At 36.4% G+C, this 26090-nt stretch overlaps 1 protein-coding gene and 1 pseudogene across 9 annotated transcripts in view; one reads left to right on the top strand and one right to left on the bottom strand.

Annotated features, from left to right (window-relative positions):
- The window catches only part of THOC2 (THO complex 2), a 135633-nt gene extending 111990 nt beyond the window's left edge, over positions 1 to 23643 (top strand). For 2 of the 8 annotated variants that reach the window (XM_030806599.1, XM_030806596.1), the window contains exons 29-39: positions 404 to 582; positions 826 to 928; positions 2376 to 2806; positions 3015 to 3073; positions 4543 to 4578; positions 9780 to 9917; positions 10260 to 10329; positions 10412 to 10569; positions 12744 to 12820; positions 13295 to 13340; positions 22864 to 23643. In XM_030806599.1, the coding sequence (XP_030662459.1) occupies positions 404 to 582; positions 826 to 928; positions 2376 to 2806; positions 3015 to 3073; positions 4543 to 4578; positions 9780 to 9917; positions 10260 to 10329; positions 10412 to 10569; positions 12744 to 12820; positions 13295 to 13322 (1279 nt within the window). In that variant the 3' untranslated portion in view covers positions 13323 to 13340; positions 22864 to 23643. Of the gene's footprint in view, positions 1 to 403; positions 583 to 825; positions 929 to 2375; positions 2807 to 3014; positions 3074 to 4461; positions 4579 to 9779; positions 9918 to 10259; positions 10330 to 10411; positions 10570 to 12743; positions 12852 to 13294; positions 13341 to 20466; positions 20553 to 22863 lie in introns of those variants that run through there. The other 6 variants (XM_030806595.1, XM_030806593.1, XM_030806600.1 and 3 more) reach the window with 5 other exon arrangements.
- LOC115833242 lies at positions 17997 to 21202 on the bottom strand (annotated as a pseudogene). The gene has a single exon (XR_004028672.1). The product of XR_004028672.1 is annotated as a tyrosine-protein kinase Fer pseudogene (transcript).
- Positions 23644 to 26090: the final 2447 nt, after the last annotated feature.

The following is a 26090-nucleotide window of genomic DNA, read 5'->3' as shown; positions in this document are numbered from 1 at the left end:
CAGGAGATTATGGGAGATTATGCGATCATGTTCCCACAGGCTGGTGAGAGTTACCACTTCTGATTATCAACTTCCGGTCTATACTGGATGATAGTTTTTTAAAAGTCATATATAATGTTTCTTGATTGGGAGGAAATATAATTTTATCATCATAGTTAACAGATCTTCAAGAGTAAAAGAAAAAAGCCATCTTAGTTTAAGGATTAGTTTATAGTGAAATTGTAATTTTTAAGAAAGTTGGGCATTCTATAAAAGCTTTCAAGAACTTATTAAAAATTGGTATTTTTTAATTCTCTAGAACCACATAGTAGAATGAATAACTTGCTAATTTTATTCTTAAAAACCTCATGTTTATGTTTTTTGATTTGTGTTTGTATATTTAAACACTTTGTGCGACTCTCAGCTACTCTGGGCAGTTGAAAAGTAGAAAGTCATACATGATACCTGAAAATGAGTTTCATCACAAAGACCCCCCTCCGAGGAATGCAGTTGCCAGTGTGCAAAATGGGCCTGGTGGTGGGCCTTCTTCATCCTCAATAGGAAGTGCATCTAAATCGGATGAAAGCAGTGCTGAGGAGACTGGTATGCTTATTTGTAGAAACTTATAAGTAATATGTTTTATTTCAACAAAGTGAAATGTTTTGTATCACAGAACGAGTACAATGCTGGCTTAGTATTACTTTTTATTCCCTAGATAGGAGTATATAAGCATTAAGAAGTATCAGCCTGCTGTTTCTTTCTAATTATTCTCTAATCATTTTGCTCTGACATTGTAGCTTATTTACATTTAGGGGCTTCTTAAATAAAACCTTACTTTTATTTCAGATAAATCAAGGGAGAGATCTCAGTGTGGTGTGAAAGCTGTTAATAAAGCTTCTAGTACCACACCTAAAGGGAATTCAAGCAATGGAAATAGTGGCTCTAACAGGTAGGAATACTGTGCCATGTGTTATAATTCTAAATTCTTTTTAAAAATGATTTTTATGTATTTTTTTGAGACGGGGTCTTGCAATGTTGCCCAGGCTGGTCTGGAACTTCTGGCCTCAAGCGATCCGCCTGCCTTGGCTTTCCACACTGCTGGAATTAGAGGCATGAGCCACTGCACCTGGCCCTCATAATTCTAAATTCTTATGAGTCCTCATGAGTAGAAGGGGAGTGGTTGTTGAGTAATGTGAAAAGTCATTTATGTTGGGCTTTGAAATTTTGTATGTACCCTATTTTGCTGATACGCTTTACATCCTAATTATGTTTTGTATAGTTACGCTTGTATAACAACTTTGTTTCTCCTGCTGGGATACTCAGGGGAATGTAGGTGTGAAGTTAAACAAATATTTTAGGATAGAGGGATTGCTGTGAACAATCTGAGTAAGGAAAGACATAAGAAAAGCCTACACTAATTTAAGTAGTGATCCATCCAGCTAAGTAATGCATTTCCTGATAGTAGTTCCCTTGGTTGGTTTGTGGGATACAATTTTGGTTTTTACCGTTTATTCTCATAGGTTATAAATGTATGCCAAAAAAGAGCCTGACATTATTTTAATAATTCTTTTTTTATTTTTTTGAGACAGAGTTTCTTTCCATCACCCAGGCTGGAGTGCAGTGGCGTGATCTCGGCTCACTGCAACCTCCGCCTCCTGGGTCGAAGCGATTCTTGTGCCTCAGCCTCCCTAGTAGCTGGGATTACAAGCGTGTGCCACCACTCCCGGCTAATTTTTTGTGTGTTTTTAGTAGTGACGGGGTTTTGCCATGTTTACCAGGCTGGTCTCAAACTCCTGGCCTCACGTGATTTGCCTGCCTTGGCCTCCCAAAGTGCTGGATTATAGGTGTGAACCACCGCGCCCGGCTAATAATTCTTTTAAATCTGCAATTCATGAGTTTGTTTATGATTTACTGGATAAAGAAATACTTCCTTTTTTTTGAGATGGAGTCTTGCTCTGTCACTCAGGCTGGAGTGCAGTGGTGTGATTTTGGCTCACTGCAACCTCTGCCTCCCAGGTTCAAGTGATTCTCTTGCCTCAGCCTCCAGAGTAGCTGGGATTACAGGTGCCCGCCACCATGCCCAGCTAAGTTTTTTATGTTTTTAGTAGAGACGGGGTTTCACCATGTTGGCCAGGCTGGTCTCAAACTCCTGACCTCAAGTGATCCTCCTCTGCCTCCCAAAGTGCTGGGATTACAGGCGTGAGCCACTGCACCCGACCATTACTTCTTCCTTTTTCCTTGTCTTAAAGTTGTCCTTTAGTTTTCAAAGGACTCCCCCTTAGTTCTAGTATTTTTGAAGTTAGTAAGAAACCCTTTATGATATATTTTATCATATATCAGACAAAGGATATATTTTATGATTATTTGTGTTAAAATCCCATGTTTTTATTCTTAAGCAACAAAGCTGTTAAAGAAAATGACAAAGAAAAAGGGAAAGAGAAAGAAAAAGAGAAAAAAGAAAAGACTCCAGCTACTACTCCAGAGGCCAGGGTACTTGGTAAAGATGGTAAAGAAAAACCAAAGGAAGAGCGGCCAAATAAAGATGAAAAAGCAAGAGAGACCAAGGAAAGAACGCCGAAGTCTGACAAAGAGAAAGAAAAATTCAAGAAGGAAGAAAAAGCTAAAGATGAGAAATTTAAGACCACTGTCCCCAACGCAGAATCAAAATCAACTCAAGAAAGGGAAAGAGAGAAGGAGCCATCCAGAGAAAGAGATATAGCAAAGGAAATGAAATCAAAGGAAAATGTTAAAGGAGGAGAAAAAACGCCAGTTTCTGGGTCCTTGAAATCACCTGTTCCCCGATCAGATATTCCAGAGCCTGAAAGGGGCAAGTTTACCTTTCTTTATATGTTCTTACCTTTTGTTATTTTAATGTATAGTTGGTTATTGTCTCCTTGTTTTGGTAAGTTATATAGGGATTTTGCTAGGGGAACTTGATTGTCATACAAGTTGGGTTTTTCTTCTTCTTCTTTTTTTAAAGTGTTTGGAAAACTAGAAATGTACCTTATTCTGACTATTTCTTTTTGTCTTAACAGAACAAAAACGCCGCAAAATTGATACCCACCCTTCTCCATCACATTCCTCCACAGTAAAGGTTAGTATAGCCTGAGGAAGGCAGCGTCCATGTTAGGCTCACCTGTTTGGAATACCAGTGTCCTGACTTCCTTCAAGTCTTATGCCAAGCATTCACTGGAGCCACTGGAGGTTTTATATTGCATTAGAAAATGAATTTTTCTATATTGGTGGACTGATTTTTTTTCCTATTGAGTATTTTTATTATAAAAATGTTAAAACTTCAAGGACTTAGCACTAATTTTGTAGTGTTTCAAAGTGCAAGAGAAATTTTACCCAGAAGTGCCTCAACTGCTTTAAGCAGTCTTTTTTGGAGTGCAATGGTAGCTACAAGCAAACGAATCTTTTCAGCAGAATGAAGCCTATTTTTCAGCATATTGAAGAATATATAGCACTGAAGACTTCCTGGATGATACAGGATAAACAAGTTACCTCTGAATTCAAGCTTCTTGATGAGCATCATACCGATGTGTGCCTTCTAAGAAGGAGTCTTGAAAGGAGTTCCATTTTAAAGTCTCCTTGGTGATCAGTTCTCCTGTAGTTGTGTATATTCAGTGAGCATGCAGCTTCTGTTGTATCTTCCCTTGGAGGTTTGTTTATACCCATTGGGTTCCCAACAAGTTGAACCTTGCGTTACGATAAAAGCAGATGTGGCATCCAATCCTACCACCCAGCAAAGAGAAACCCCAGGCATTCAACTGCAGCACAAAATCGTGGGTGTAGCCTTCTTGAAGACTCAGGGTAGCCATTCCTTGCTCCATATTTAATTTTAATTCTAAAGTCATCTAATTTCATGGAATCTTTGAATTTGCAGTACGTTGAACTTTTAAAAAACTGTAAGTTATTAATTCTTCATCAAGAGCACTGTGGTGGAATATCGTAGTTGATTTCTTTTTCTTTTTTTTTAATGCTTCCTTTGTGTGTGGGAGGTGTGAGATTCACCATGATAGGCACTTTGCAGAAAAAAAAAAGTGATTACTCTTATATATTTTGTTTTCTTGTTAATGCAATGCCACTGAATTTTTCAGCTAGGATTTTAAAATGTGTATATTCATATTAGAGTTACAAGTAAAGTAAAATGTGAATCCTCCCAATTAAAGAAGAACTATGAAAAATATAAGGCAATGTTGTTCTTCCACAGTGACCTCCAGTATTTTAAATTTTTTGTGGGGAAAAAAATGTTTTGCTTTCTTAAACCTCTTGACTATAGCTTAAGTAGAGAGTATGAACAATGTGGCATTGACATTTATTTTTAAATTCTGAGCAGAGATTTTTATTTCTTACATTGAGTACATTTAATTTAGTTTTTAACATTACAATTCCATTACATGTTTTTTTTATTGTTGATATTCATATTGATAATGACATCATGAAATTTATCCTCACAAGAAGTAGCTGGTTTATTTCCAGGTTACAGCCATACTTCCCAAAGTTCCTCTGGGTTCTGAGAACTATGCCAGCTCACCTGTCATCTCCATTCATTTTCTACAGGACAGTCTCATCGAACTCAAGGAATCTTCAGCAAAGGTTTGAGTCTTTTAAAATCATCATGCCTAAGTAAACCAAATGTTCTTTACTTATTTTATTTAGTAGCTGTCCTCACCCTAGTACATTCAGTAAGCTGAGATCAGTGGGATAAAGTACTCTGCTTACATTAAATAACCTTCAAAAATATTAAATGTTAAAACTGAAACAACAGATGACAGTGGTCCCTTTTAATGAGATTGTTATAAAATGTGTGTAATGTGGCAACATTTCTATCATCTCTCCTTGCTTGCTGTGTTATACATTCTCCTTTTATGCTTTTTCAAAATCTGGAAATAAGTTTAACATTCGGGGAAGAGGTTATTTGATTGTTTTGGGTTTATTTAATTTTTCAAAACAAATCTGCCAGGCTGTCTGACTGTTTAGACAACCCAAAATACCAAAAAATAAATTTGATGCATTCACATATCTGTTTTAAAAATGGAACTCATCTCAATCTATAAAAATTCTTTATATATCCTCTGCTGAGGTACCTTTTTGGTAGTTATAGCACAATATCAGGAGATACAGTTAATGTGAAAGAATCATTCCCCTGGAGAGGAATACTCAGTGGTTGTGTTTACATGTCAGTATTAATTCTTACCTATTATTCTACTTTCTTGAGTATTCTGCTACTAAAAGTAGTGTGCAGTTTGTATATCTTATTACAGAGTTTATTTCAGTATTATACTTGAATTGTCCATTGTTCATATTGTTTTGTCTTTGTTATAAAACATGTACCCTTCTTTGATCTTCTACTTTGCCTCCTCTTACAAGCTACAAGCAAATGAATCTGCTCAGCAGAATGAAGCCTATTTTTCAGCATAAATATTGCTTACCATGATTAAAATAGAAATCAGCTAAGCATGATTTCTTTACTGGTGGACCAAATGAAATTTTGAAACAGAGCCAGTTGACATTACTAACTACTTTTAGATGTATAGATTTATAATGAAATGTCTGTGGATATTGGGCAAATAAGCACTAATTTTTAAGTTTATATTAGCCAGTGTACCTGTGTCCTAAAATTGTAGCATTGTTTTTTAGAATATACTGTATTAATCAAAAGTCTCAGCTATACTGGGAGAACTTCCATTTAGTTTTATTTTTTTTCTGATTTGAATGGATGTTTTATTTGAAGTGGATATCGAGATTATTCTGTAATATGCTATTGAAGAACAAGCCGAAATAACACATTAGACACAACATCAACTTAATGACATTGTTTTTGAAAATTCTAAACGTCCAACGTATTTTTGTTTTGTTTTGGTGTTAGCCATAACATCACAATACTAACAGAGTTCTCCATACCTAGTAGGAGTTACAAAAATATTGATATCAGGTTGGAATTATATACGGCTATTTTTTATTACATGGGATTATTATTTAAAATGATGTTCCTATTTAGGTTAGTTTTGGAAAACTTAATTTATATTCCATTTCGATTTTGATATCTATAGAACTTTCATTTAATGTAAACTTTTTATTGGCTAACTTAAATATATACTGCAATATAGTAGGTTTTTATAACCAGTTTCGAATTGTTTATGTCAGTCTTAACCATCAGTGACTTCTATGGGCTATTTTAAATTAATGGGCTAACAGTGTTAACTTCTGAATATTTGTTTACTGAAACATACTTTGAAGCAGTTTGTAACCTGCTGTTAAAATTAACTGGATTTTCTAATCGATGATGGTTCCTCACATTTGTGAAAAGGCCTTTTGAAAATATGTACTGTCTCATTTCATGCTCACAACAGTGCTGTGAGGTAGACAGGGCAAGTGGATAGTGTCTTTTTGACAAATGACAGATTAAAAAAGTTCTTTAGCTTTCCCAGTTACATACAATTTGTTAGTATCAAAACATGAACTAAAATTAAGGTTCCTTGATTCCTAGCACCACCCATTTCAACAATAGTTGAAAGGGTTTTTCTAGCTCCTTTAGTGTGTTTGCCTTGGTTTTTAAAAATTACAGTGATTCAAGTCAATCTCCCACATCCCTCCTTTTTAAAAATGGTGTTTTGCAGGCCTTTAAAATTTAATTAATTTATTCCACATGCAACCAGAAAAATTTGAAAATGGCATATACATATGCTTCTAAAAATTGTGTGACTCCTACTACTTTTCAGATCTTTAGTGGTTAGCATGGTGCCTGGCAGTATAAGGTTAGGTATTCAATAAATATTTGAAGTGATCTCTTAAGCCTTTGCACTTTGTTAAAGCATGCAAAGTACTGGTTTGCATAGTAGCTGATGTTGCATTTTTATGTGTCTAGAAAGTTTAATAGCATATGAATGTCTTAGAAAAAAAATTTCACTGGACTTTGAGTGATCTCCAAAGTTGATTATCTTTAGCCTGTTTCTGAGGTAGCTTTTACTTTCTAGAGGGTTTGGAAGATACACATCTATTTTCATATTATCTTGTCACTTGTACCTATAAAATTCTCTCCCTGCTTTAGTTTGACTTTTTAGTTATGCTTTGTCTGTGGGATTCTCTTTATTATTTATTTGCTATTTTTACTTTCTAATTTGTGGTAAAAGCAATACATGGATTTTAGCTTTTCAAATGAGATTAGCTAAAAGAAGAAAAATCTAGCTTAGTATCCAAATCTTTTCTGTCAGTTCACCCTTTACCCCTAATTTCCAAATAGTGTATTTCTAGTTTTGATCAATTGTGTTTTGATGTAGCAATTCTAGCAGCTACTTTTGATGAAGATAGTGTTAAAAAACAAAAAAAGCAAGTTCCATTAGTCAGCCTCTCTGTAATTTAGGAGGGCATCAGTAACCACCTCAAGACAGAATTTAGCTTTTAATTTGTTCACCATCTTAAAATGAGGATTTACAGCCAAACCCAAGCCTAAAAGTGAAGCCATCTTTATATAATATAGTGAAGCTTTAATGAAGTCAATGGAGCAGTGTTTTCTGAAACAGATTTTGAAAATCAGTCAAATTCTTTTTTGGACCTTAATGATCCCAATGTCAAGAATAAAAGCCAATCAAGAACAAAACCCAGCAATGCTACATACAAATCCGTTTAATGAATCCTTAATTTTGTTTGTTAAACTTGTATTGAGTATTCACTGTGTGTACAAGGAACTAGGAAGTATGTAAAAGTAGAAAGGCACCTTAGCTCTTCTACGACACTGGAAACTGTTATGGACAAAAATGTATGACATGAAGTTAATAAAAAAAGGTAACTTGTCATAAAAAAAAGGTAAATATAAAATAATGGAAAGTGAGTTGCAGAGTTGAGGGATGGTTGAGTGCTGATGACTTTGGCCATCTTTGAAGGCTAAGTAGGATTTTAAGAAGTTAAGATAAAAATGAACAACCATTCTAGTAATGAGAGCTGCTGGAAAGGACAGATGTTAGGGAGCAGTGATAGCCACAGCATAGAATGCATTGGGTTACTGTAGCAGGATATAATTGTGAAAAGATGGTGGAGAGTTTGGAATGCCTAAACTAAGGGGTATGCATTTAATTCATTAGGCAATGAGAAACTCTGTTTTTATGCAAAAGAGTATTGTGATCAGAACTATTCTAAAGAAGGAATTGAATTGGGTACATTCTGAACTAAGAATTTCTGATTGTGTGTCAGTTGAGCTATGTGACTTTTTATGTCAAGAATGGAGTATTTGAACATTAATGCCAGAAGTAAGTTCTAGAAAAATTTCTCAATTCCTCGCAGTACAGAAAGTAAGCACAGTTCAAAACTTCATTATTAATAAGGGTTGTGTGTGTGTATTTTTTTTTTGCTTTTATTGGGAAAAATTACTACTTAGAGAAGTCTTCTTTGAGTATTGCAGCAATATTTCCTTTGTCTTAATCATTTTCATAAATAATGTTAAGATATGAATAAACCTCACGATTAGAAAAATCTTGGTGTCATTTAAGGCATTCTAGCCAGCAAGAGTATCTTTTAGACAAGTACTTTAATGACTATCATTCTCTTGCTCTTTATTAATAAGCATTTTGTCTATTTCAGTTTATCAACTTTTAAACATTGAAATTTTAAAGAATCTACTTCTGCATTGCTATGGCAGTATTTCTGAGCCAACTGAATTGAAAATGTTTGGTGGTGTTAAAAAATAAGTGTTTAATTCTCAGACTGATGTGATGGTCTTCATTTTTCACATATTCCTTTGAATACCAAAGGATTTCTTCATGTAAAAATATTTGACTTTTGACTCACTATTCTATTTGTTCCTAAGGTATATCTAGCATTGTGTAGTTATGTAATGAGTTATATTCAGTATTCTGCTGCATAATACTTTTAATGTCTTAAACATAGGCTTGTAGCACAGATATAAATGCCATAAGATTAGGTATCTGATTATTTCCTGACTACTTCCTAAATATTTGATGTTACAGCATATTTCCATATTTACAACTCACCTAAGAAGGGTTATCTCTCAATTATTTAGTTAGAATATCCTTGATGATTGGCTGTTTTATTGCGTATAGCCCTTTTGGCAGAGAAAGAATAGACAGAGGAGCATATTGGTTCATTATTTTTTAGTCTTTTGAATTGTTTAATCATCTTCAGCTGACTAGATGGCTTTCTGAGGTATTTAGAACCAGGAAGACAAATTTCAAGTTAATTGTGATTATTTTGATAGAAATTGGAGTGCTTTCAGAAGTAGAGAACACGCAGCCTTTACATTTGTAAAAATAATTTGGGATAATCTTTGCATGGTTCACAGTGAGGCAGAAAAGAATTATTAGCAAAATCATAGCTAGGTTTTATTTTTATACTTTTGCCCATTGCCGTTATTGACTGCCTATCGGTGGATGGTAAGACTATTTAAAATTTCCATGATTGTGTAGAGGTGTTTTTTTCTTTTTCTTTTTTTTAAACAGTAGAGAAAGTCCAGTCACTATTGTTCATATGTGGACTCTTGTAATGGTGGTTATAGGTCTTTACAATAGAGCTATAAGGAATACTCTAGCTGGTGAATTTACTAATAAGTCTCAGTTGAGGCACAAATGAACTGATGGAGTTTAAATGGTAATTTTTATAAGGCCAAGAATTGAAGCCTTTGTATAATTTGTGCCATGCCCTTTTATTTTACCTCTTGTAATCCAGATAGCTGACCAGTTTTGACTTTGGGTATAATTTCCAATTGTGTTTCATTTAATAAACAAACAAATGATGCCAATACTGGAAAACTAATAATCTTTAGTAATATTGCCTTAATTTAACAGCTCTACATTAATCATACTCCTCCACCACTGTCCAAGAGTAAGGAGAGAGAAATGGACAAGAAAGATTTGGACAAGTCAAGGGAAAGATCCAGAGAAAGAGAGAAAAAAGATGAAAAGGACAGGAAAGAGCGGAAAAGGGTTTGTAAATTCTTTTTAAACTAGTTTGGAAAGCTCATTATCATGTACACCAGTGTGTATGTTGCCTTTTAAAAAATACTAGTTTGTTCCATAGTAGTCTGTTATTTCATGATTTTATTGATATTTTTACCCCGAAGTGTTTGCATCTTCTACGTTAATAAGGATCTTCAGCCTAGTAATCTCTATCAGCTCTGCTTGTCTTTCATGCCATTTTACCAAGTATGTGAAGCTACTACAAATACTCTCCATTGCTAGTTAGCTGTGCCCTTCTCATATAAAAGTAATACTTTAAAACAAAAACAAAAGCCCTTGGTCAATGTAGTTCACAATTATTGGTTCTAGGATCACTCAAACAACGACCGTGAAGTGCCACCGGACTTAACCAAGAGACGTAAAGAGGAGAATGGAACAAGTAGGTAGACTTATTCATATCTTTGAAGATATCATCGAAGTGAATTGGAAAAGGCTTTCATGATTTTCTTTTGTAATTTTAGTGGGGGTTTCAAAACATAAAAGTGAAAGTCCTTGTGAATCTCCTTATCCAAATGAGAAAGACAAGGAAAAAAATAAGTCAAAATCTTCAGGCAAAGAAAAAGGCAGTGATTCATTTAAATCTGAGAAGATGGATAAAATCTCCTCCGGTGGCAAAAAGGTAAATTAGGAAAATAAAGGAATAATATGCTTTATCTTAAAGAAAATCAACTCTGAAAATTTAGCAAATATTGAATTTTTTTCCTAGTCCTGTAGTCTTTTGTTCATTATTTAGGGGTGGGAAGAAGAGGTATTGAGGGAGGGCATTCCGTTTGGGGAATTTGAGTCATTTCAGTCCCAGATTACTAGGAGGGTAGAGTTAGTATACCTCTGAGATTCCTTTCCCCTCTGCATTCCATTCCCACCTACTTCTGTTGATTGAGTTTCAGCTGTTCTTTGCATTTTCTTTTTTCTCCACCAACTCTTTGCTTTTAGTTTCTCTTTATTCCTGAGATTAAAATATGGGCACGTGTATTCTCTCTGACCATCATAGCATCATAAAGTCTTGATTGTGATTTGAAACATTTTTGTAACATTTTCTCCTAATAAACTCATTTGTTTGAAACTTGTATTTGATTTAAAAATTGAGTATAAGATACATTCTCTTACATATTAATGGTTGATGCTTAAAATGAATCTCATGCATCTGCCATAAAGTAATAAGCAAGCCATTACTAAAGTATAAATTGTTTCCAAAACATTGTTATATATATTGAAAATATATGCCATTTATTCATAGTTCATAAAAACAGCTTTAGAAAATTATATAATGAACATTTTAATTCTATGCTTTAAAAGATAGGCTGTTCTTTTAGGTGTTTTTTAATTGAGGTAAAATTCAAATAACATAAAATTAATCATTTTAAAGGTGTACATTTAAGTGACATTTAGTATATTTACAGTATTGTGTAATCATCTCTATCTAGTTCCAAAACATTTTTATCACCTCCAAGAGAAAACTCTATACCCATTTAAACAGTCACTCCCATTTCCCCTTCTCCTCAGCCCCTGGGAACCATAAGTCTGTTTTCTTCATGGAGTCACTCATTCTGAATATTTTATGTAAATGAAATAGTACAATAATGTGCCCTTTTGTGTCTGATGTCTTTCACTTAGCATTATGTTTTTGAAGTTCTTCCATGTTGTAGCATGTGTCATTTACTTCATTTCTTTTTATAGCTAAGTAATATTTCATTATATGAATATACCACATTTGTTTATCCATTTGTCAGTTGATGGACTTTTGAGTTGTTTCCATGTTTTGGCTATTGTGAGTAGTGCTGCTGTGAACATTTGTGTGGGGCTATAAGTATTTGTTCAAACACCTTTTTTTTTGAGACGGAGTCTCGCTGTCACCCAGGTTGGAGTGCAGTGGCGCGATCTCGGCTCACTGTAGGCTCCGCCTCCCGGGTTCATGCCATTCTCCTGCCTCAGCCTCCCGAGTAGCTGGGACTACAGGTGCCCGCCACCACGCCCGGCTAATTTTTTGTATTTTTAGTAGAGATGGGGTTTCACCTTGTTAGCCGGGATGGTCTTGATCTCCTGACCTCGTGATCTGCCCGCCTCGACCTCCCAAAGTGCTGGCATGAGCCACCGCGCCCGGCCACAAACACCTATTTTTAGTTGTCTTGGATATATGCCCAAGAATGGAATTTCTGGGTTATATGGTAATTCTGCGTTTAACTTTTTGAGGAACCACCAAAATCTTTTAGACAGTGGCTGTACAGTTTACATTTCTACCAACAAAGTATCAGAGTGCAGATTTCTCTACATCCTTGTCAACACTGGTTATTTTCTGTTTTTGTTTTTTATTATAGCCATTCCAGTAAGTGTGAAGTGGTGTCTCATTGTGGTTTCGATTTGCATTTTGTTAATAACTAATGATGTTGAACATCTTTTCATGTGCTTATTGGCCATTTGTTTATCTTTCAAGAAATCTGTTCAGATACCTTGACCATTTTTTATTTAGAGGGTTTGTGTTTCTGTTGCTCAGTTGTAAGAGTTCTTTATATATTTTGGATACTAGATCCTTATGAGATAGGTGATTTGTAAATTTTTTCTCCAGTTCTATAGGTTGTCTTTTCACTTTCTTGATAGTGTTCTTTGATGCATGAATGTTTTTACTTTTGGTGAAGTTCAGTGTATCTATTTTTTTCCTTTTGTTGCTTATGCTTTTGGTGTCATATTAAGTGAGTTTTTGAAGACAAATATAGCTCGTGGGTGATGAAAAGGGGTTTTGAGCTGGCTTTTATATTTGGTTTTCCCTTCCCCAGCTAATTCTACCATTTCTTATAGGAGTCCAGGCATGATAAAGAAAAGATAGAAAAGAAAGAGAAACGGGACAGTTCAGGAGGAAAGGAAGAGAAGAAACAATATCCTTTTCATTTTGATGTTTTCAGTTAGTGTAATAGAAAGCTTTGATACTGGTCATGTTTACAGTTGTACTCTTTTAGTATGTGGTTTAAATGCTTAAGGGCTGGTTAGTTTTGAAATGGTCTTTCCAGTTAACTCTCTCAAAATGTGTGAAATCTGGAAGTGGGATACTTGATGTTCTTGATATTTAAAAATACTTCTGTGGTGACTGAGATGTTTTATGCCACTAAGGGAATTATAGCCTTTCGGGTTATATTATCACAGGAAGAAAGGGAACAGAGAGTCACTAGGGCCGGGGACATTGGGAATAGAAGGGCAAAATGATGAGGCAGACAAGCAGAGCTGGTAGAGTTTGAGGCTACCAGGCTGGTCAGAGTCCATTTAGGCCTGCAACCTGAGGTGCTGTACTAAAAGGGGAGATGCTGTTCTTTCCACCATTCCCAAAAGTTGTTTTCCCTTAATTTGTCATCTACTCATAAGTCCTCGGACAAGCACAGATAATGAAGACTTTCCATCAAGGTGAGTGTTCTCTCACCACCTTTTCACTTAATGATAGAAACATAAAATGAGGTCTGATAATGCTGAAAAACTAGATGCATTTTACAAGCTACAACTACTTGTTTTTTTCACCTAAATATAACGACCAAGTCTTTGGGTATAGATGGAAAACAAGATTCAGAGTTATTTTTAAGCTGTTTTCATTTTAAGCTTGCTGATTAGCCACACATTTTTTTTTTAAGCACTAAGATATATTTAAGAACATCTGGCTTTCTCTTCACCACTTATTCCCATCTTCTCTGGATAATTAATTATGTTTTTAAAGTCCTTATTGCCTTGTAAATGGTGGTGGTGGTATCTGCATTTTATAAGTGAAGAAACAGACTCTGAGAGGTTAAGTTGAAGATGGTCATAAAGATATTAGTCAGCAGAGCCAACACTTAAACCTCAGTCTTTCTATCCTTTAGTGTTCTCTGTTCCTTTTGCTTTCTCATGCTGGTGTGTTATCCAAAGATTTTTAAGTTTTCGTGCCAATTTTTTTTTTTTTACCACTGCCCATGTTTTGCAACAGAAAATATGGTCTGTGTTTTTAGTTCTGGAATTTACAATGTGTAACTTTTTTTTTTTTTTTTTTGGTAATGCGCTTATGCTTTATGTGAGATTTAAAAAGTATTTTACCCATCTTAAATAAATTGTGTTTCCATCATAGTGGATACAGTGTTCAGACCCTAATATTGCCTTTTTTGAGCATTTAAGATAATCCGAATAGTTACTGTTTGATGATGCCTTAGTATTACTGAAGTACGTAGGACAATTTGCCCCCTAAATGTAATGGTTCCAGACAGCTGTATTTTGAGGCTGTTGACTCTGCCTTTATTTTTTTATTTTTATTTTTTTTGAGATGGAGTCTCACTCCATTGCCCAGGCTGGAGTGCAGTGGCGCGATCTCAGCTCACTGCAACCTCTGCTGCCCAGGTTCAAGCGATTCTCCTGCCTCAGCCTCATGAGTAGCTGGGATTAGAGGCGCCTGCCACCACGCCCGGCTAATTTTTGTATTTTTAGTAGAGATGGGGTTTCACCATGTTGGTTAGGCTGGTCTTGAACTCTTGACCTCGTGATCCACCTGCCTCAGCCTCCCAAAGTGCTGGGATTACAGGTGTGAGCCACCGCGCCTGGCCGACTCTGCTTTTTTATAGCCCATTTTCTTGCTTCCATGTTAGCCATCATTTCTTAATATATTAAGTATACTTGCTTTTCTGTACTTCCTTAATATATTAATTAAGTATACTTGCTTGTCTATACCTCCCCCCTAATATTATTGGATGCTTCTAATCTTTTATGAGACCAGATAGATAACCAAGGCTATTTACCAGTGTTTAAATTACAAGTGAGAAATGTCTGAGAGCCAGTTCTGTATAAGGGTATGGGCTTAAAGGTATGGATTTTGTCATCTTTATTTTGGCTGCAAAGCAGGGATTCGAGAGGTTGCCATATAGTCAACACATGATGAATGGTGTGCTTTTCCTGCTTTTTTGGTGCTTGCTATGTAAGTAGATTGGGGTAACGTAGGGTAAATGAGAGTTATAAAAGAACATTTAGAATTTAATAGCTTTAAAAGGAAATATTACTGCTAATTCTTCAATTCTAGCTGCTCCTACCCCCATCCCAACCTTGACAACTATCTTCTCTGGTGAGCCATAAACTCTTAATCCTCATTTTAACCTTTCTTTTAATCTGGCATTTTGCTGTCACATGTGGTCTCCCTATTAAAAGAAAAACAAAAAGCCCACCTTTCATATCTTCATGAGGAATGAGCCAGCCATTGTCACTGACAACTTTCACAGTGATTTTATATATCTCTCTTTACTTAGTACCTAAATATTATTCTTTTGTATGTGAAGGTTATGCTACAGATTTGAGTTTTTCTTACACTGACCATGAATTTGTATTTTACCCCTCTATATAATCTCTTAGGAACAAAGGGATGACAAAACTGGCCAGGGTTAGATATTTGGCTCGTGGTCTTATAGCAAAACTTCTATATTCAGATGTTCTTTTAAAAGTACATCTAGCTGGATGTCCATCCTGTTGAATTCCTCATTGACAACTTTGTACGATACTGTCTTCTTGGGTAGACTCTTAATTTTGTGAGACTTTGGTTGATAGTTTCTTTTTTTTTTTGAAACAAAGAAGTCTCGCCGTTTTGCCCAGGCTGGAGTGTAATGGTGCGATCTTGGCTCACTGCAACCTCCGCCTTCCAGGTGATTCTCCTGGTGATTCTTCAAGAGATTCTCCTGCCTCATCCTCCTGAGTAGCTGGGATTACAGGCACGCACCACCATGCCTCACTAATTTTTGTATTTTTAGTAGAGACAAGGTTTCACCATGTTGGCCAGGCTGGTCTTGAACTCCTGACCTCAGGTGATCCACCTGCCTTGGCCTCCCAAAGTGCTGGGATTACAGGTCTGAGCCACTGTGCTGGGCCATCTGGCTGATAGTTTCTTTTTTTTTTTTTTTTTTTTTTTTTTTAGATGGAGTCTCGCTCTGTTGCCCAGGCTGGAGTGCAGTGGTGCAATCTTGGTTCACTGTAGTCTCTACCTCTCGGGTTCAAGCGATTCTCCTGCCTCAGCCTCCCTAGTAGCTGGGACTACAAGCACGTGCAACCACGCCTGGCTAATTTTTGTATTTTTAGTAGAGACAGGGTTTCGCCATGTTGGCCAGGCTGGTCTCAAACTCCTGACCTCAGGTGATCCACCTGCCTCGGCCTCCCAAAGTGCTGGCATTACAGAGTGAGCCACTGCACCCAGCCGTTAGTTTATTTTAAAACAAAAAAAAATTTTAAATAGAGACGGGGTTTCGCCATGTTGCCCAGGCTGGTCTGAAACTCCTGGACTCAAGCCATCTTCTTGACTTGGTCTCCTAATATGCTGGGATTATAGGCATGAGCCACCATGCCTGGCTGATAGTTTCTTTTTCTGTTTGTTGACTGCTACTTTCTATTTGGATACATTCCAGGGTTGGTCAGGTCTGTTTTTCTTCCTTTTCTTTAAGAATGTTATCATTTCTGATTGGAACCATCTATTTACAGGCTACTTTGAAATCTGCTGCCCTCCCCCACTTACCGTTTATTTTCTATTCTATAGAAAGGACAGCTCTTACATATGTCATATTTCCATGATTGAAAGATGTCATTACTTGTAAGATTTCATTATTGTTTTTAGAACAGTTTTTTTAAGGAGGGTTGGTAGAGAAATGACACTGATTTGTAAGTATCAACCTGATTTTCACAAACATTAAAATAATCACATCAGAATTAAGATACAAGGCCAGGCATGGTGGCTCATGCCTGTAATCCTAACACTGTAGGAGGCTGAGGCAAGAGGATTGCTTGAGGCCAGGAGTTTGAGATCAGCCTGGGCAATGTAGTGAGACCCCATTTCTAATAAATAAATAAATAAATAAATCTTAGCTAGGCATGGTACTATGCACCTGTAGTACCAGCTCCTTGGGAGTCTGAGGCAGGAGGATTTCCTGAGCACAGGAGTTCGAGGCTGCAGTAAGCCATGATTATGCCATTGCACTCCAGCATGGGTGACAGAGCAAGACTCTGTCTCTTAAGAATTAAGAAGATAACAGTATATAAATATGACCATAATTAAGTTCCTTCCAGTCTTCTGTCATCTTCTCTGGTCTTCTATTTTTGGTTGCAAAACTCTGTTCCTTTTCTGCATCTTCTGTTGCCCTTAAAGTCTTTGTACAAATTCATCTTGCCTCTCCTTGATTTAGTCTTTTGAAGATTACTAGTTCCTTTGCCTTTAACCTTTCTTCCTACTTCAACTTTTTTTTTTAAATTCCTGCTTATAAAATTGTCCTCTGAGAACCACCACCCTTTGGCTTCTCAATTTTAATTTGATATATGTGATCCTCAACTCAGGGATGTTGAGTTCAGCAAATTTTTGAAAGTCCTTTTGTGAACCAAATGCTATGCTAAGCTGACATTTGCTCCCAGGCCTTGAGATACTCAGTCTCCTTGCTTTTTATTATTTTGGATGTAGGACTTTGATTTTAAGGAACATTAGCAGTTAGCATTACTTATTCATAATCTATATTTTTAATCTACGACATTCCTATTCTAATCCTCCTTTCCAAGAAGGCCAAATATTTTGCAGGTCCATTCCTTCCAGTCTCACATGTGTAACCTAATTTTTATCCTCTAAATCCTAAGTTGCAAATTATGAGCCCTTGGGCACAATGTGGCTTGTTAAATGTACTTTCTTATTTTATTTTATTTTATTTTATTTTATTTTATTTTTCATTTCATTTCATTTTTGAGACAGAGTCTCTCTCTGTCACCCATGCTGGAGTGCAGTGGTGCGATCTTGGCTCACTGCAACCTCTACCCCCTGGGTTCAAGCGATTCTCATGCCTCAGTCTCCCGAGTAGCTGGGATTACAGGCATGTGCCACCATGCCTGGCTAATTTTTTTGTATTTTCAGTATAGACGGGGTTTCACCACGTTGGCCAGGCTGGTCTCAAACTCCTGACCTCAAGTGAACCGCCCTCCTTGGCCTCCCAAAATGCTGGGATTACAGGTGTGAGCCACCACGCCCGGCCTCTTTCTTTTTTTTTTTGTTTTTTTGTAGAGACGAGGTCTCACTATATTGCCCAGGCTGGTATTGAACTCATGGGCTCAAGTAATCCTCCTGCCTCTGCCTCTCAAAGTGGTGCGATTACACATGTGAGCCACCACCGCCAGCAAAATGCACCTTCTTAACCTCACACAGTATTTCAAAATTTTAAAAATCTGTTTGTTTTTAAAAATCAGAATTGACAAAATCCAAATTTCAGTTTTTCTTGAAGGATTGGAACATCTGGTAACATTGTGTTCTGATTTTTGCATAGCATCATTATGTCCTGATTTCGGCTAGACTTGTCTAGGTGCCGCCCCCCTTTAGAATAGAGCAAGGGCCTTTTTAAAAACAGTTCACCTCAGTCAGTCCCCACTCAGCTCATTTCTTTTGTTTTCATTACATTCTTGGCCTCTGTAGACAATTGATTTTGTAATTCCAGCTCTAAGCCTTTTTTTTGTTTTGTTTTCCCTTCAGTTCATACTTGGAAACTGACCTAAGCTCCTAAAGATTTCTTGTTTTAGGAATGCATTGCCATTTTGAGGCTTATTCCTAGATGTTGACGATAGGTATTGGGAAAGGGTATGGGATAGGGAACTCATCAATGTTCACATTGATGCCAGAGAAACATTTAATATCTCTGTATAAGTGCAACATTGACTTTTTTTGCCACCAAACACACCATTTTATAGGAGGGAAACCTATACTGATTTAAAAGAGCTTGCTTATTTGCTGCAACTTATTTTTCGAGGGCAGATTTAATATGCTCTCATTTTGGTCTGTATGTAGTAACCATTAAATGTATACTAGACTCTTGTTAGGAGCTTGAAATGACAGACACAAATCATTTCTGTCTTCATTATCAACTTTTATACTTTAAAAAAAATACTGAGTATAGGTTTTGTGCACTGATATTCATAGGCACCAAACAGTTGAAGAGGGCAGGAGAAATTTTCTATTTCCTTGCTCTTCCATTTACAGTAGAGCAAGTATTCATTTATATGCTGTTTTTTAAAATTTTGACATGGGCATGAGCTTCCATGCAACATTTGCCCTGAGTGTGTCTTTCCCCTACACACATAATTATCCTGAAAAGCATTCCTGGGTGCAGTTAAGATTCAGCTCAACGGAATCCACGTCTTAACTCTGTTACATTTTATCCACGTGGAACATCTCAGGAACTCTGTTTGCTATAAGAATTCCTAGGTTGCAATATAAGGGTAAATGAAGGAGTAAAGTGGATTTAGGATGGCTGTCCCCATGTCTTTCTCCTCATAACTTCCTTCTTCCTTATAAATATTTGTTTGACTTTTTAAATGTCAAGTTCATCCTTATATGCCTTTCTACCTGGGGTTTATGTGAAAAGAGCGAGAGAATGAGAATAAAATCCTGACAGTTTCAGACACTAGTAAAAATGCATGGAATGCAGTTCTGGGATGCTTCCTTTGAAGTGAAGATGCTTAACCAAAAATAATATATTATTTTGGTGGGCTTGTATTTCATAGTTTCTCTTAAGAATTGTTTGGTTGCCATCCAGAGGGCTCTTTAATTTATATAAACTACTAAAACATTTCTTAGGACCTTTTTGGTGAATTTGATCATAAAATTAAAAAGCGTGTATGTGTTTTATAAAGGCATACCTCTGTTAAGAAGGCTGGTTTTATGTTTGCCTTTTCTTCTCTACTTTGATCACCACCCTAGCTGTTCCTTTCTCCAGACCACCTTACTTTTCAAACTTGATTCTTGCTGTTACAGCTCTCTGTAACATCAGTTAAAGTCAGCTGCCTCAACTCTTTGAGGATGTTTGTGCATAGGACGGCATTGTGAAACATAGGGAAATGGCAGTCTTACTGACAAAACAGGACCTATCTCTGGCCAAAAAGAAAAAAAAAACCAAACAACTTAGGAGGTCCAGATAATTACCAATATAAAATGGCGTTCACAAATATAATGTTGTCTCAGCAGAGTAGGAAGGCCATCTTCTGTTGAGATGTGTCCTACAAATGTGGTATGTGATATTATCAATACAGCTTATAGCACCAATAGGTGTCTGTGATGGAGAACAGCAGACTATGAACTGAGCCTAGAGTAGAAAATTTTTGAGAAACAGTAACAGTCCTAGATGTGAAAAAGATAGATCTGTGTGATCCCTTACATTTGGAACTTATACTTTCTTATTTACAATGGTTAAAGCAGCACATATTTTTAAAAAATAGTTAATAAAACACTTGGGAGAATGTTGCAGGTAATGTGGTATAAATGTTAATAAGAAGAAAAATACTGCTCTGCTGAAAATAGAGTCCTGAAGGCTGAGTTTGGCACTGTTTCATCACTATGCAACTTTCTTCTTGATGGCAGCTATCTCTTTCTGAAGTTCAGTAGACTTGGGGGCGGTTTTCAAGTTTGTAATCCTAACACCTCAGCATTATTTTATTAAAATACTCTGTGGATACTGCCAAGAGACTGACATCCAGTATCTTCTTTCCACTTGTTCTTGTGCTTGCTGATTTGTCATTCCAGGCTATGGACAGACCCCCTAAGCTGAAAGTCTCCCAGAGGAGGATGCCAAAGCTCCATGCGGCACTCTCAGAATGATATCTCCCATAATTAAGAGCTTCTGTTGCTGTCCATTTAATGGGAATCTGCTTTAAGTCAGAAGATGAATACACACCACCATCCTCTTGACGAGACATTCCAAAGTCACTGATTTTCAATTTTCAGGACATTATTTTCCCCTCCAGGCAGTTTCTTACAGCAAGGTCCCTGTGTATACATTTTTTACTCGAGATACGCCATCCAGAATCAGCATCTAATGAAAATTTCACTAACTGAGTTTTAGTTCATTCTTCTTTCTCAGAAAGGAGAGGAAATCGCCTCCTGGAACCAGTTCCTTAATGACGTAGATAGGCCGTCTTTGTGTGCGAACTCCTATACGTTTGACAGTACTGGGATGATTATATTGCTTGAGGATTTTGGCTTCTAGTAAAAATTTTAATTTCAGTTCCTAGGGAAGATGTTCTTGACATGTTTTAACAGCAACAGCAATTTTATCCTTTAATGTGCCCTTAAATGCCCTTACCAGAATTTCCCTTGCCTCTTGTAATGTGACATCTTTATGATTGAGAACCCATTTCTTATTCTCCTTATGGCCATACTGTGATACCATAATGCTCTTAATTGGAACATTGACTTTTTTTTTGCAATTTAAACAATTGAGATAAAATTCATATAACATCAAATTTGCCTTTTACTTTTTTTTTTCTTTTGGAGACCAAGTCTTGCTGTTGTCTCCCAGGCTGGAGTGCAGTGGCGCGATCTCGGCTCACTGTGACCTCCGCCTCCCAGGTTCAAGCAATTCTCCTTCCTCAGCCTCCTGAGTAGCTGGGACTATAGGCATGCACCACCACGCCTGGCTAATTTTTGTATTTTTAGTAGAGATAGGGGTTTCACCATGTTAGCCAGGATGGTCTCAATCTCCTGACCTGGTGATCCACCCGCCTCGGCCTCCCAAAGTGTTGGGATTATAGGCGTGAGCCACCAAGCCTGGCCTCAAATTTGCCATTTTAAAGTGTACAATTCAATGGTTTTTAGTTTATCCACTATGTTGTGCAAGCATCACTGCTGTCTAATTCCAGAGCATTTCTGTCACCCCAAAAAGAAACTCCATGCCTATTAGCAGTCACTCCCAATTCTTCCCTTTCTCGGCCCCTGGAAATCAGTAATGTACTTTCTGTGATTTTGCCTGTTTTGGACATTTCATTTAAATGGAATTATGCAATAATTTGTGGCCTTTTGTGTTTGGCTTTCACTTAGCATCATGTTCTCAAGGCTTATTGATGTTGTGGCATGTATCAGTACTCCATTCCTTTTTATGACTAAATGATGTTTCATTGTATGAGTGTGTACCACATTTTATTTATCCATTCAGCAATTAATGGACAGGAACAATGGCTTTTAAGTATTAAATTGTAAGTTAAACATTAAATGTATCCACAGTTATTGATAATGTCAAGATTATACATGGTGCGAACAGAATGCTGTGTAGAAATGGTATGTAAATTATTTGTCAGCATTTCATGTAAGTGATTATTTTCTAAGGACCCTCCTAGGCCTGGTTTTAAGAAATATGTGAATGTAGTATTTTCATCAATAAAGTTTAATGCATTAAGCATTAGCTTAAAATTTGAATGAAGGCAGATGTGAAGATATTTGCCACATGTTGTAATAATCATGTTTTGAAATTATTTCAATATGAAGTATTTGAAAAATGTCAATACATAAAGGAAAGGAAATGAGTATAATTAAGTCAATATATTTTTAAAACAATTTTTATAATTTAGCAGACACTGCATCTTAATATAAGTTACTATTAAAATTGTGTCCTTGTGAAAAATGTGATGTCATTTTTCTTTTTTTGTTGATCATGTAAAATAGGTTACTTTTCTTTGCTACATTTGCTGTTTACTTTTGATAAGCTATTGCTTGCCCTTGTGGAATATTTTACTTGTTGCTCCATTTTTTTCTCCCTACCCACACTCCTCTCTCCCACACGCACACAATGTTCAGTTTTTTTTTTTTAAGTCATCATTAGTGTGTTTATCTTTAATGGTTTCTAAGAATGGACAAAAAGAAACACACAAATATTTCATCCTTTTCTGCGGACTCAAGTCTTTGTTACTGATGGAACTCATTAACTTCTCGTTCTTTCTTAAATCTTCCTCCCTCCTTACCTTTTCCTCTCCTTCCTTCTCCCCTTCTTCCTTTCTTCTCCCCTCCCTCCCTTCTTCTTTCATTCTCCTTCTCTCCTTTTCCCTTCCTTTTCTCCTACCTCCTTTGACTAACCCCCGCTCCCCTACTCCCTCCTTTCCTTCCTTCCTTCCTTCTTCTCTATCAATATAATCACTTTGTTTCTTTCAGGTGAGATTGGAGTGGAACTGTTCAGCTGCGACCAGAAATTTATTTTCCTGAGTAAATTGCCAAGAATTAAGAATGAAGAGGGCCATTTGCATCTTCTTAAATTATTCAGTTATCTGCTTTATTGCTCCATGTGGAAAACTTAAAATTGTTAAGTTGTGCATTACTGTATTTTAACTTGTTGCTTAGTTTCTACATGTTTATTTTCAGTAATGGCTGAAAGTGTTAACTGTTCCATACTTTTAGCACAATGTGCTGCATAAGGTTACCTGTGTACAGAGTTTTACTTTAGATTAACTAAATATTGCCTGGGTTCAGTTTTTATTTCCATTCTGAAATGCTTCCTTTTTATTGTTTGAAACTGAAAATAAACAATTGTTGAACCCTTTTGATTTTACCTCATTTTAAAACTCAGTTTTAATTTATTATTTGGCTTGTTCTTAATATTAGTCACTAAAAGCAGTGGGAGCATTGTCTTATGAAATGCTTAGGAATCATTTTATATAGTACATGTACAACATTAAACGTGTTTAAAAAAGAAAAAGGTACCAGCGATCACTTGTCCCTTGCCATTTTTTCTTGTCATTATGTTAGACAAATCTTGGCGGCGGGGGGATCAAAACATAATTGTTTTAATTCTACAGCTATAGGAGCTTTGTATTGCTGAACTTTCGTCTGGAAAAGTTTCACAGTGACATTTTTAAAAGAGAATTTTTTTATCTACCGAATTCTACCAGTGTAACCTTTTTTCTAAATAAACAATAGTTTTCTCAAATGGTTGTATATTATTGTGTATATTGTTGCTTATTCAAAATAACTTAGCAAAGATAATTCATTAAGGTTCCTAGCCCTTCTCAGTTCTTATTCCGTGGGCTACATTATTTTCAAATGACATATCCAATAATAGGAAAATATCCTGTTTGATTACCTCTATAGTTGGAGTAAACAGTGGACTGATAGCATGCCTGGATTTGTCCATTTAGTCTTCAGTTCCTTGGAAATGATACCTATGCAAATTAAAATTTTCAGAGAATGACAAAAAGGATATAATTTTTTAAAGAATTGAGAAATGCTGAGCATATTTTAAATGAATTGGCAAAAGGGTATAAATCTTGATGTCTCTTTTCAGGTAATTGTAATTTGCAAAAATCGATGAGCAGAATATTTATGGGAGGGTGATGTATTCAGTGACTGTTGAGTGCTTATAATGTGCCTGACATAAAAATAGATGTTTCGTTAGAGTGATTTTTGACTTTGAGAAAATAACTGTGGCTTACCTCAAAATTATTTGAAAGATATCAGGAAGAACTTTCCAGTTGTTAAATATGCATTCATATTTTAAAGGTTACATGATTGTGATTTTGAACTAGAAAGTTTACTAATTAGATAGCATCAATATGCCTTCTCCCTGTTGCCCCAAATCATCAAACATAGGTAATTAGTTCTGGCCTTGCTAGAAATGCATTGATGATGGAAAATACTATCTTTGGATTAACTGTGTAAAAATAATGTATGTTGGAAGTAGGAAATCTGTGTTTGTAAAGCGCTAGCTATTTTAGGGCATCTACTCTGTTCTAGGTCCAAAGAAGTATAAGACCTGTCTTGAGAGTGCTTCCAATCTAGTTTGGAAAAGAAGAACCAAATGAATGCTATAGGGGGCCAGCAAACTTTTTGTAAAGGGCCAGATAGTAAATATTTGTTCCCTTGCAGGCCATGTAGTTCCCATTGCAACTACTAAGCTCTGCCATTGTAGTGTTGATGCAGTTATAAATAATATGTAAGTGAATAAGCATGGCTGTGTTCAGTAAAAGTCTATTTACAAAAACAGGTGGAAGCCTAGATTTGGCCTGCAGGCTGTAGTTTGCCAACCCATTCTATAAAGAGTAGAGAGTCCTGTAGGGTATTCATTAAAATATATTTGAGGGTGGGAGAGGGGCGAGGGATAAAAAACCGCACATTGGGTACAGTGCACACTGCTTGGGTGATGGGTGCACCAAAATCTCAGAAATCACCACTAAAGAACTTATTCATGTAACCAAACACCACTTGTTCCCCAAAAACCTATTGAAGTATTTGAGTGCCTCTTACGTATCAGAGGTACAGCCATGAGTAAAACAAACCCCTGCCCTCATGGAACTTCCATTCTAGTCAGTGGAGGCAGACAACAAACAAATAATATTACTTGGAGGGAGGTCCTCTGAGGAAGAATAAACCTGGATAAGGAGACTGGGGTGAGGCCGAATTTACTGCTGATTACACAGTGGCTATGGAGTGAAGATGAGCGAAGCAGGGCATTTTGAGGCAGTTATTACAGTATGAATATTTTATTACTGAATAATGTGTCTGTGATTCCCAACCCATCTTTGAACCTTTTACATGAATGTAATATGCAGGATCTCTCTCTCTCTGTCGTTCTAGTGGGTGGCATCTAGGCTTGCCATTTTCTAGAAAGGAGTTCTTGACTAAAGGCTCATGAATGAGCTTGGGGGGGTATTTATGGGCCTTCCAGAATCCCAGAAATTGGGTACAAGTTTGTGTTATGTACACTTTTCTGAGTCTATAGCTTTTGCCAGATTCTCAAGAAAATAAGCCTAAGGTGGTAAGTTTCTTTTTCTGGGTCTTGTTCCAAAGGTGTCTGAGACTTTTATAACAAACTCTGAATCTTTTTGGGGATGGTGAGAAGGTGGAAGACAGTTGTTTATCTACCTTGGATTAAATGGTAGGGGCTAAAGTTAGAGCAGCAGCCTTCCTTGCCTTGGCAAATAATCTACAAATGATTTGCAATTTGTTGGAAAGTAACTGGTCCATGCGGGCCATTTCCTCTTTAAAGGAGGCACTTTAGCCAAGTATGGGCAGACATCCTAGTAGCCTTTTTTTTTTTTTTTTGGACAATTATGTAATTGATTTATTTCTACCCTACTATGATCCAAAAAGGATTTATGAAAAAAAAAAAAAACATAGTACAGTATCTTTAAATGAGAAAATTTGTTTCTGGGTGAAATTAATAACCTAAATGAAGCTATTACCCCAAAATGTCATGTACAAGTGGGCCATGGAGAAACTGGCAGGCCACAAAGAGAAGGTAACGTGGTTAGTTATAGGAACTGGTGTCCATCAAATATAAAGCTAGTTGCAGCGGAGAAGAATGTTTCCTGGCACCGAGGCCTGAAAGAAATTTCTTTGCATTCACAAAGCAGTCATGTCTTTTCAATGGATAAAACAAAGGAATG

This window comes from Nomascus leucogenys, chromosome X, assembly GCF_006542625.1.
Source record: "Nomascus leucogenys isolate Asia chromosome X, Asia_NLE_v1, whole genome shotgun sequence".
Lineage (NCBI taxonomy): Eukaryota > Metazoa > Chordata > Mammalia > Primates > Hylobatidae > Nomascus > Nomascus leucogenys.
The sequence above is the reverse complement of the archived record's forward strand: the minus strand, read 5'-3'. Positions and strand labels throughout refer to the sequence as shown.